This window comes from Oncorhynchus nerka, linkage group LG21, assembly GCF_034236695.1.
Source record: "Oncorhynchus nerka isolate Pitt River linkage group LG21, Oner_Uvic_2.0, whole genome shotgun sequence".
In the NCBI taxonomy this organism is placed as follows: domain Eukaryota; kingdom Metazoa; phylum Chordata; class Actinopteri; order Salmoniformes; family Salmonidae; genus Oncorhynchus; species Oncorhynchus nerka.
This window is the reverse complement of record NC_088416.1, coordinates 29,450,557-29,462,647: the sequence shown is the minus strand read 5'-3', so window position 1 is coordinate 29,462,647 and position 12,091 is coordinate 29,450,557. Positions and strand designations below refer to the sequence as shown.

At 43.4% G+C, this 12,091-nt stretch overlaps 1 protein-coding gene across 1 annotated transcript; it reads left to right on the top strand.

Annotated features, from left to right (window-relative positions):
• Positions 1-1,371: 1,371 nt before the first annotated feature.
• Positions 1,372-12,084, top strand: LOC115110426 (cdc42 effector protein 1-like). The gene is made up of 3 exons (XM_029636074.2): positions 1,372-1,621; positions 5,360-8,072; positions 9,488-12,084. The coding sequence occupies exons 2-3, from the start codon at positions 7,619-7,621 to the stop codon at positions 10,096-10,098; spliced, it is 1,065 nt and encodes a 354-aa protein (XP_029491934.1). The 5' UTR covers positions 1,372-1,621; positions 5,360-7,618; the 3' UTR covers positions 10,099-12,084.
• Positions 12,085-12,091: the final 7 nt, after the last annotated feature.

Sequence of the window (12,091 nt, the reverse complement as noted above, 5' to 3'; positions counted from 1 at the left end):
CTAAGGAATTCTGAAGTATAATTACAAGCATTTCATAAGTGTCAAAGGCTTTTATTGACAATTACATGAAGTTGATGCAAAGGGTGAATATTTGCAGTGTTGGCCCTTCTTTTTCAAGACCTCTGCAATCCGCCCTGGCATGCTGTCAATTAACTTCTGGGCCACATCCTGACTGATGGCAGCCCATTCTTGCTTAATCAATGCTTGGAGTTTGTCAGAATTTGTGGGGTTTTGTTTGTCGCCTCTTAAGGTTTGACCACAAGTTCTCAATGGGGATTAAGGTCTGGAGAGTTTCCTGGCTATGGACCCAAAATATTGATGTTATGTTCCCTGAGCCAATAGCGATGTTTTGTTCCCTGGATGATTTACTGTTGGCATGACATAGGACTGATGCTAGCGCTTACCTTGTCTTCTCCGGATAAGCTTTTTTCCGGATGCCACAAACAATCGGAAAGGGGATTCATCAGAGAAAATGACTTTACCCCAGTCTTCAGCAGTCCAATCCCTGTGCCTTTTGTAGAATATCAGTCTGTCCCTAATGTTTTTCCTGGGGAGAAGTGGCTTCTTTGCTGCCCTTCTTGGCACCAGGCCATCCTCCAAAAGTCTTCGCCTCACTGTGCGTGCAGATGCACTCACACCTGCCTGCTGCAATCACACCTGCCTACTGCCATTCCTGAGCAAGCTCGGTACTGGTGGTGCCCCGATCCCGCAGCTGAATCAACTTTAGGAGATGGTCCTGGCGCTTGCTGGACTTTCTTGGGCTCCCTGAAGCCTTCTTCACAACAATTGAACCGCTTTCCTTGAAGTTCTTGATGATCTGATAAATGGTTGATTTAGGTGCAATCTCACATGCAGCAATATCCTTGCCTGTGAAGCGTTCTTTGATGATGGCACATGTTTCCTTGCAGGTAACCATGGTTGACAGAGGAAGAACAATGATTCCAAGCACCACCCTCCTTTTGAAGCTTCCAGTCTGTTATTCAAACTCATTCAGTATGACAGAGTGATCTCCAGCCTTGTCCTCCTCAACACTCACACCTGTGTTAATGAGAGAATCACTGACATGATGTCAGCTGGTCCTTTGTGGCAGGGCTGAAATACAGTGGAAATGTTTTTTGGGGATTCAATAAATTTGCATGGCAAAGAGGGACTTTGCAATTCATCTGATCACTCTTCATAACATTCTGGAGTATATGCAAATTGCCATCATACAAACTGAGGCAGCAGACTTTGTGAAAATTAATATTTGTGTCATTCTCAAAACTTTTGTGCACAGCGATTGGTGTGCATAAATGTTACAAGACTTCCAAGTCCCCTCCCCATGTATTTCTTACGGTGAACGTGTGTTGAAGGCGTCATTCAAATCCTGATTTGACAACTGTTTTGTCGCTCACGTTCCTGCGGCGCAACCCTGTATCTCCTTCCCATCTTCCAGCGAAACAATTTCTAAGCAGCATCGCAACACCTCTGCAATGCACATTATGGACTTTACTGGAAACATTTTAATACATCGAAACATATCAAAGAAGACAAGGGTGGCACACATTGAAAATACTATTTTCTATGTACCTTTTCCCTTCATAGCTTATGGAGCGAAAGCGAACTTTCAGCGGATTTTATGGTAAGTTTACATCGGAAAAAATGATTACATAGTCTATACTTCGTATGGAAATTACTTTATTCACATATCTTTATCCTAACTGCTGATACATTATTACAGTTAACATGGAAAAAAAATATTACATAGTATATACTTCGTATGGAAATTACTTTATTCACATATCTTTATCCTAACTGCTAATATATTATTATTGTATGCTAATGAATAAATAAACAGTAAAGTAAAGACAAACTGAAACCATTTGTTTTCTATTTAGTTGCTGATGGTGGGGGCAATGTACTGGAATAAATCACGCTGATCAGTCCCTTACATTTTGAATCAGATCTATAACCTTGTATAGTAATTTTCTACATCGAGACGAGGTAGACTGTCGGATATTCTAGACAGGAGTTGGGATCGGTTGTGTGCCTGGAGCGCATAATTGTGCATAGAGAGAGAGAGCTGACAGTAGCGCATAGCTGGGGACAGTGGGACCAGTGCACTACCATCAGAAATGTTGCAATAAGGGAACCTCTTATGATAAGTGTTTTGCTGCTGCTCCCTTCTTGCTGCTCTCAGAACAGTTACTAGCAGATTGATTGTGTGAGGTAAGCCTCACTATTCACTGGCCTGTGATGCTGGCAGGATCTCAGTACAGTTGTGCCATGACACACCAGCAGTGGCAATTGATTTCACTGTTTCGAAGTATTGGATTTCTTGGGGTCCAATTGAAAGCCGCAGAGGTTTTAAGACACCTGTTTGTGAAATAATGAACCCCTATAATTTATATGAGAGAGCATTGAGTTAGAATTACATATTCAAAGCGTTACAGGACAATGAATTAGGCTTTTGGTTACTCTTGTTCTATTTACACATCATTCTGAATACTGGCAATGGGCAGTCATTTCCTGATGTAGGGGTGCACGTATTCAGAGGAAATTAACCCATGTTAAATCAACTCTGACCTAATTTTGTAAGTTATCCCTGATTTAGTTTCTTAAACAATGTACATGCAGCCCAGATTAGTGGTCTGGTTTTAGGTTCATTCTACAGTATGATCCTGGGGATGTTGAGAATGTAAGTATGTAAGGGGCCAGAAATAGGATTAGAGAAAGAAAATATCAAAAAACAAACACAACTTTATCTCCCGCAGAGTTTGGATTTCCTTGTTGGTGACACACCCGGGCGCATTAGCGCACTCACGAGCGCGCACACAGACACTCACAATAAAACATTAATGCACAGGAGATGATGGTCCCAGACTCTCCAAAAATAATTAGCATACCTTCCTGTAGCCTACTTGAAATTATAATCACTGAAACACAGTAACAATGTGAATTTCGAATTATATTTTGGTAACTGGACTGAGAACATTCACTGTCACCTTGTGCACAGTCACCACACCACTAGGGGACCTGGCAGACCTTCTATAGCCACGTCGCAAAAGTAGATCCTCGTAAACTAAGTGACAGTATTTGGAGTTATGCGTCTTAACCTACAGCCTGGTGATGCAATGCTCTAAAGCAGGGATCATCAACTAGATTCTGCTGTGGGACGATTTTTTCTTGAGCAGATGAATATTTTTAGACTAAAACAAAATTATTTCAAACATTGTTTACATTTGTATATGTCACGTGTCTCTTTATAATGCGTGGGAATACCCGCGAACAGATTTCCAAATTAAAATAACTTGGAGCTGATTTCCTCCTTTTTTATGTCCAACAATTATTATTTTTCATAAACTTTGGGGGCAAATAAAACCAATCGCGCCCGAGGGCCACAAGTTGGGGAACCCTGCTCTAAAGGGACCAGGACTCTCCAGTGGAAGCAGCCTCAGAGCTGACCCACTGTGGCAGAACCATCCCAGTGCAGAGCTCAGTTCTACAATCTGCGGGCTTTGTGGTACCAGCTGTTCCTCTGAATACTTAAACCCATTTACTGGGCAAGCAGGAGGACACAGAGAGGGGAAAGAATAAAAGAAAGAAAGAGGCAAGGAAAGAGTGATGAGAGAGAAAAAAAGAGTAAAGAGAGACAGAGAAGGAAAACATTGACAAGAAAGGGAGATTAAAAGTGTTTCCATTCAGAGCTTTAGGTCCTTTATTTGACGGCCGTATTGAAGCGCGTCCGGCTGTCTTCCCCTCACACACTGCTCCCATTAGTTTCAGATCGCCGTACCTCCCTCCCTCGTTTAAATAGAATCAGACAGGCTGCCCTCGCCAGCCTTGCAGCATAATGTTTATGAATGTGCGCCGGTACAATTAAACAATACATATAATGGTAAGCAGAGTCATGCATCTCCCTGTGCGTCTCTAGCCAGTCCATGTACTGTATAAAGAGCCTCCAGTGGATTCCTGATCTGCAGTATAGGGTTTATGAGCACAGAGGCATCTAAAAGCTCACAGAAAGTTGTGGAAGTACTGATAAAGAGAGGGAGAAAAGGGACCGTGTAAAATGTCAGGGTAGGGGAAGGAGGGAGCCATTTTATGTGAGATTAGGGGAGCTTGCAGAGGTGCTATAAGAGACAGAGACAGGAGTGGCAACTATCCAGGGACAGGCATCCCTTACAACAGATTTGTTTTGACACAGCAGGCAACCAGCCAGCAGCGATCGTCTCTCCTCCCTGCCACTTGCACGCTACCGTCGCAGACGACTAATCAGCCTCTTAATTGAATTGCAGCTAATCGTTAATGAGAAGACGAAACGGTACAGGCGACGACTAAAAACATCCTCAGTTCTCCTTCCCCCTTTCCTTCCCCCACTATCCTAAGCCTCAGTAGCAGCAGCCACCGGTGCCTCTACTCTAACCCCTGTACTCCAAATGAGACCACGTCACACTGACAGGCCATGACACTAATCCTCAAAGACGCTGTGGAGCAGTCAGCCAAAGCCACACCGGGCTAAATTAGATGTTCACTTCCTCAGCATGCAGGTTGAACATGGCAGACTAGAGTAGGCCTACATTAACATGGTTCCTTGTACCTACCTACACAGTCCCTTAAATACAGTTAGTTGTGTAAAATTAGAGGTACATTGTAACTCCAGAATACAGACTTATGTCATTTCCGCATTCCTTCTAGGGTGTCAGTTTAATTAAGAGGGTTTGAGACAAACCTGACAATTAAACAATTAAGATTCTGTAAAGCAGGGTTCATCAACTAGATTCAGCCGCTGACTGATTTTTTTTTTGAGTGGATGGTCAGGGGGCCGGAACATAATTACAAATCATTTGTAGACCGCAAGAAGCCTAAAAATATATCATGTTTGATCAAAACATAATCACATGACATTTTTATTAAATCACACATCTCTCTATTGTACATGGGAATAGTTTGGAACAGATTTCCAGAATCACTTGGAGCTGATTTACTGGTGTTTTTACAGTCTTTTATGCTTTTCTTTTTTTGCTCAGAGTACAAATAAAATCACCTGACCTGCGGACCGCAAGTTTGGGAACCCTGCTGTAAAGACTCTGTGAGAACTGGTCTTGTTGAAATGGATATATTGCATTTGGAGTCTGACATATGCTCTCTAAAATGTGTTGTGTTGCTCTTATTTTGGAAAAAAACTCACATACCAAAGAAAATACATTTATGGCCTGTTGGCCATTAGAAGTGACTCATGAGCCAAAACTGGGTGAAAAGAAGCATTCCCAAAATAAGTCAATGTAGATGTTCAGCAACCGGACACATTTATGTGACCTCATTTATGTGAGTCCTATTAATGGTTGCCTTTTCTCTAACTCTGTAACTCTCTGTGAAGTCTTCTCCAAGCAGCCCTGACGTGGTCTCAATGAAGAAAGAGAGAGGAGCCACTTACCTGTATCCCAAAACACTATCTGGATTGTGGGAGGCAGAGAACGAGAGAGGAGAGGGAGGAATGGAGAGAGGGATTAGAAACTAATCCAGGACACGGCCAATCCCAGAGGAGCTCCTTTTCTTCCAAGACACAGACACAACAGTCGCACGGATTACTGCACTTTAGTGTATTGCCTTTAAAAAAAAAGCATTATCCCTTTTGTATAGTGTTTCATTGTCCCTAAATGCCTGGTGTCCCGGGCCTGTGGTAAATGTGCTGAATTCTACAACAAAGAATAAAAGAGGACAACAGTCCCGGTGAGAGGGGAGCGAAGTGACAGGATGTCCCATGGACTGTGTGGTGCCACACGCAGATAAAGAGCTTTAGTGGAGACGACATGTGTGAACGGACCCCTGCTCTTTCTGCTGGGTCTCAGAGGGACTGAAAGCTCAACACCCCTGTGGACGGTACATTCAAGATCAAACTTCTATGAGGGAATACTAAAACGACTGAGTGGCTAGTGAGTGACAGGTTGGAGATATTTTAGTTGTTGATTACAGGGGAGAATAAAGGTGAGGTTGCTTTCAAAGCAGGATGACAAATTCGTTTCTGGAAAAACTTACTGTATCTGAAGGGAAGAAGGACTTGATTGAGGAGACTTGCGGCGGCCTAGAAACCTCTATCATTAACTGGAAGGATCGGAGTTCATGTGTGTAGGTGCATTAGAGAAGATTATTAGCTGACAATCAAAGGTGTCAGCCTATTGAGTCACTCCTCAATAAGCCACATCTAAAGTGAGTTGTTGTCTTGGTGTTGTGTTGGTGTTGAAACCTGTAGCGGTGAGAAGAGAAAGCACTGGGTGAGAGTGAGGTGGTAATAAAGGTTGTTTTAAAGCTGACATAATCCCATTACAGTTTCTTAACAAGTTATTTATAATCTCCAACAACTTTATTGGACAGAGCACACAGGGCCAAGCAGCTTAAACATAACCACTTTCAGATGTATAACACTGCCTGACTCCTATCTACTGTACTGTGCCAAGTCGAGAATGAATTTTAACTAGGTTTACAGAAAACTAAATATTTCTTCTCATTTTACGAGGATCTCGTAAACCTCTGGCAAGGTGATTAGTGTCTAGACGGGTGGGATGTTCGTTAACTGTTTGTAAACAAGACCTTGGATGGTTTTCACAGAAAGGGGTCTCTAGGTAACACTGATGGCTGTCCAGTTTTGACAGAAGATATTGGTGCTCATTTTAAAGGAGGTAGGTATAGACTTCAGTTTGGACTGATCCTAAAAAGACAAGAACAAGAATATTTTGTAAAGCCTCATTGCTTAACTTTGAGAGGGAAGTTTAAGGACCTGTATATTTTTGTTGCTGAAGGGAAAGGTGCATTTACATGACCTAATTATAGAAATTGCTGTGCACATCTAAGATTGATTTAGCTCTAGAAACGTTCACAGGTATGAGCTTGTCAACAGAGAGAGCATCATAGTTATATTGTTAGTGTTCAGAAACAGCAGAAACACAAGTTCAAAATAGAACAGTCAGGCAATACTCCAATCCACAAAGAGTGAAATGTATTTTGTCTGATGGACAGAATATGAGCATCTCTTGGTATTCTCTCACTCTTTCACTGCACAAATACTGGATGAGTTATGTTTCACTGTCAGTATATATTTGGAGCCGCAACTGGATATATTTTCTGAACTGACATTCAAAAACCCACCGTCTGGGAAAAGCCCAGTGGATCACAAGCTCTCAGACCACATAGGCTGTGGTTATTCCAGAATCCCTGGGATGTGTCATTCCTCTTCTTTTTATTCCTCATGACTGAAAGCTGCTGGGAAGGAGGACAGGATTTCTTTGAGGCTGGAGTCATTCTAAAGCACAGAATTGATCCTGAGAGAGAAAGCTTTGAATGTTGACTGACCCCATAGATAACCCATCATTCAGCTGAAAACTTCAGTGGGACTTCCTAAAGCCAAACTGCAGGCTTACGCTCAAACTGCAGGCAAACGGCAGCACTTGCTGTATGTGTGTAGAATGTATTCTACACACATTCTCAGCACATAATTTGTGTTTTTCTTTTTTTTAAGGATCCAGAAAGTTGTTTAAGTGTCTTTTAACACTCATTTTACATTGGAAAAGTTGACTGATTTCTTACTGGATTTTCTATCCCCCTGATTAATTATATTTAAAGGGTAGTCATCTCTGCTACCATGAGTCTGGGAAAACTGCCAGGGATTAAAGGCCTAGGGTCGGGCTCTCAGGGGAAGAGGCACTTTAAGAGCGAACTCTCCGTGGACATGATCAGCCCACCGCTCCCAGACTTCCGCCACACCATGCACGTGGGCCGCGGTGGCGATGTGTTTGGAGACACCTCCTTCCTTAGCAATCATGGGGGCAAAGGGGAACCAGTGAGCCCCGATTCACCCACCAGTAGCACGAAGACCACCCGCTTCTTCTCCCGCACCCTGAGGCATGTACGCAGGTCCCCTGTGCCCCGTGCCAGGATCGGTTCCCGTGACCTTTCACCCCCACCGCCTCCTGTCTCACCCATCATCAAGAACGCCATCTCACTACCCCAGCTGAACATTGACATGCCCAACGGCTACCAGAGGGCGTTGTTCCCCAGCTCAGTGAGCTCCCCAGATGCCTCCCTCTACAGCTACGGTAAGAACATCTGTAATGGGAAAAAGCACATATTGCACACACACACACGCATTACAGTGCTAGCTGTGCCACCAGAGACTCTGGGTTAGGGTTAGGGACAATTGGCCTAGCGTTGTCCAGGTTAGGGAGGGTTTGGCCGGTAGGGATACCGGGTCTCATCGCGCACCAGCGACTCCTGTGGCGGGCCGGGCACAGTGCACGCTAACCAGGTCGCCAGGGGCACGGTGTTTCCTCCGACACATTGGTGTGGCTGGTTTCCAGGTTGGATGCGCGCTGTGTTAAAGAAGCAGTGCGGCTTGGTTGGGTTGTGTTTCGGAGGACGGATGGCTTTCGACCTTCGTCTCTCCCGAGCCCGTACGGGAGTTGTAGCGATGAGACAAGACAGTAACTACTAACAACTGGATACCACGAAATTGGGGAGAAAATTAGGTAAAAAATCAATTTTAAAAAAGTCAAACAGATAATTTTTTTCTGAGTCATCTGAAATGACTTTCATTACACCTGCGTACAATTATGCCTATAAACACAAACAAACATAGCTGGGGAGAGAAAGATACCGAGAGGGCATTTCCTGTCATCTTTTGTGTTTGTGGGCTACTTGACTGCACCGCATAAACCCAACACTCATCAACTCCCTTTTAAATCCCTGCTGGTACAGCGAAACTGTGTGTGTGTGTGTTCAGGGGTAGGGTTTTTTAGAACAGTATGTGGGATGTCTGGAATTCCCCCCAGCCACTGGAATAGTTACCCAACTCAGATGGAATGTACCCAAATAAAGAGAACCAACAGAGGGCACAGAGAGCTAGATGATCTGGGGATCAACAGGTTAACTCACACTGTACCACCTCTTACTGTGATGTACATGTTCATTTGTATATTCTGGTCATTTCTTTAGCTCTTCTTTCTTAAATCTCCTGTCCTATTTTCCTCTCATTTCTTTTCTACTCTCCACGTCATCAACTTTTTTTTTTAAAGAAGAAAGTTCCTTTCTCTTTCCCACTCTGTTATCCTCTTTATATGCCTTTCTGGGTCCTCCTCTCACTTCTCTTCAATAGCGGCTGAGAACTGTCCACTAGGCATAAAACCAAGCCCTCCCCCCATCCCCCACACAGGTAGCATTCAGAACCAGTGAAGTCATGGCACCGTGGAATGTGTGTGTGGGTTGGGCTGGTGCTCTGAAACGACTAAACACCTTGCTTGGTTTACACTGTCACCCTCTGGCCAATGAGGCAAACTGCAAGGCTCCCTGATATTATTTTCAATGCACTTCTTTGAAAGTTGGTTTCTCTGTCTAATGAAAGTACTTGGATATTATACTGTAGCTGCAGTAATAGAAGAGACAATGGCCCTTTAAGGCAAGAACTGTTCTAAAAATGTTTTACATTTTAATATGTTTGTCTCCTTCCTGTCTGCAGGTCTGCAGTCTGGTTTCGTCACACTACCCCGCCACTCCCGCCTTGATAAACAGCTGCAGGACAGCACCGGACTGTTCGCTCAGGACTTTCACTGTGGCTCGCTCCCAGACAACGGCTTCGCGCTAACGCGCTCCGACTCCTTCACCTCGTTCACAGTGGACCTTGGCCCCTCCCTCATGAGTGAGGTTCTGGGCATGATTGACAGCCCCAGTTGCCTCACTATGCCCAATCACAGCTGGGAGTTGGGGGAAGAGGAAGAGGAAGAGGAGGAGCAGAGCTCGGTGTTTGAGCTGGCTGTGCAGAGCCCCATGTTAAGCTCATCAAACCCTTCCATGTCAAGCACTCCGCTCAAAGTGAATGTGAACAACAGGGGAGAGGAGGAGGATGGGAGGTCTCTTGAGACGCCAGATGCATCTATGGGGTCTCCTACACAGGTAGAACCAGTTATGGAAGCTGAGAGGTTCCAGAGAGCAGCTGACATGCTGGCGCGTCACTACGGGGGAGGCTCCTTCTCCAGGAGTCATCGCAGCGATTCTGCCTCCTCCTCCTCACCCCTCAGCCAGCCTAAAGTCCCCTACGCCTTCACTGAGGAAGAGGAGATCAAAGTCTGAAACATTTACCAAATGTCTATCATTGTGAGGAGAAGAATCCATTTGATCATTAGACTACTTATTGGGGGACCTTGGTTCTGAATCCTTGCACTCAAGACCTTCTGAGGGATCCATGTTTTTCAATAAACCTTTTACATGAATAATTTGAATTGGAAAAATCCTCATAAGAGCTCTCGTCTACCATCTAACAACTGGATCAATACTGTCTCTTGTTCAGTTCTAGAGAAGCTTGTCTAGAGTTTCTCAGACATGATCTGACAGCAACATTGGACAGGGTATATATAAAAATAAACTTTAACATGTCAGATTCCATTATATCTTCATAGGAAACATACCTTATACTAAGCAGATTCCATTAAACTGTCATTCAATTCTGGGATGGAACAATCTCTTGATATCGTGCAACTCTGTGCTATAGCAGCTGCAGTACAACAGTCACACAAGATCCCGTACAACAACCAGAAGGAAGGACACAGTGATGAGCCGAGGCTGTGTCTGTCAAAAGCACTCATAGTGGTCATTCACAGACATGCCACACGGATGAAGGAACATAATACATTTTATTTTTTAGAAGACAAAGGAAGGATTTCCAGCCTAATGACACACTCCTGTGAAAAGGATAGAAAAGGGAGATAAAACATGACTAACAGTATGTGGATACTGAAGGGACAACACATTTAGTTTCTATCCACCTGATCTAAATGGACATATCTTCCGTGACAAAATCATCTGTTAGACCGAACACAAAGCCAGTTTCATGAATGATCATTTCCTGAGAAAAGTTTGATAGGAATAAAGATTCTCACTAATATCTGAATTAATATCAGAGATGGCACTGCATGCTAAGGTTGAAATGAAGGGTGTGCCCTGTAAAATGTATCAAACTCATTGTTACGAATCCCTTTTGGCCCGACAGTCTAGGGGGGATGGTAATGAGACCCGTAACATAACTCATGCAAATTATTATTGTGACAAAGTAAAAGTGTGCACGAAATAACCACGACAACAGAAATCTACCGTCAAACTCTAGGTTTATTTATAAACACACGGTAATTGGGGGAGCAGGAAAAGGGGCTGAGCTGGACCCAAGAAAAGAAACAATAAGTATTCAAAAACACCCCTAAGCTAGACTAGCCTACTTTAACAACAGCTAACTAACTAACCAAAAATACAGTGGGTGGTCCGCCGAACTAGTGTATTTAACAAAGTTCACCTACGGGTAGTGTATGCCCATGGGCGACTTGTCTTGGTTTCCCCCTTTTCCCACCAGCAACACACAAACACCATAACCAAAAACAATACTCACAGGTGATGACAAAGTGCTATGGAGGTGCTCAAACAAAAGAGAGGTTAAGACAAAGTGAGAGTGAAACACAGAGACCTACAGATATGGCATTTACAGAGAGATTGAGCTAGAGATTGAGCTAGAGATTGCTCCAGAGCAAACAAATGATGGGGTTTTTAAACCATAGGGAAGGAACTGTGATAGGGTAGGAAATAGGAGGAGGTGTGTCTTCTGATTGTTGACTGATTGGGGAGTGATGATTTTCACCTGTGAGGGGAGAAGGAGAGAAAAGAAACACACACACAGGATACACACACACAGGATAACTGTATCCGTAACACTCATTTTGGATACACAGCCCTATAATCGTTTAAACCTATAGCTGCCCTACAGGGATAGTTAATGTCAACTCCTTTTTCCAAGTATGTTTGTTCTCAGTGTTATGTTCATACATGGGAGTATAATTTATTTTTAAATAACAAGGAAACAAATGCATTGTCATACATGAAGGTAATCAAATGAAGTTGAATATTAGCTGTTCATAAGACTACAGGCACTCGACTTAAAATGACCAGTACATACATGTGATGTCACATATGAATACAGTATGTATACGGAATGAGATACGATTGTCTAATTTGATCCATTTACCAGTAGCTGTCATAGCAGTCATATTCTTAATAAATACTGTTTTTTAATAAGCATTGG

Excerpts from the sequence above, each read along its gene's own strand:
- LOC115110426 (XM_029636074.2), top strand. The coding sequence starts at position 7,619 with ATGAGTCTGGGAAAACTGCCAGGGATTAAAGGCCTAGGGTCGGGCTCT. Across the intron at positions 8,073-9,487 it reads TGCCTCCCTCTACAGCTACG|GTCTGCAGTCTGGTTTCGTC; the intron begins GTAAGAACATCT and ends TCCTGTCTGCAG.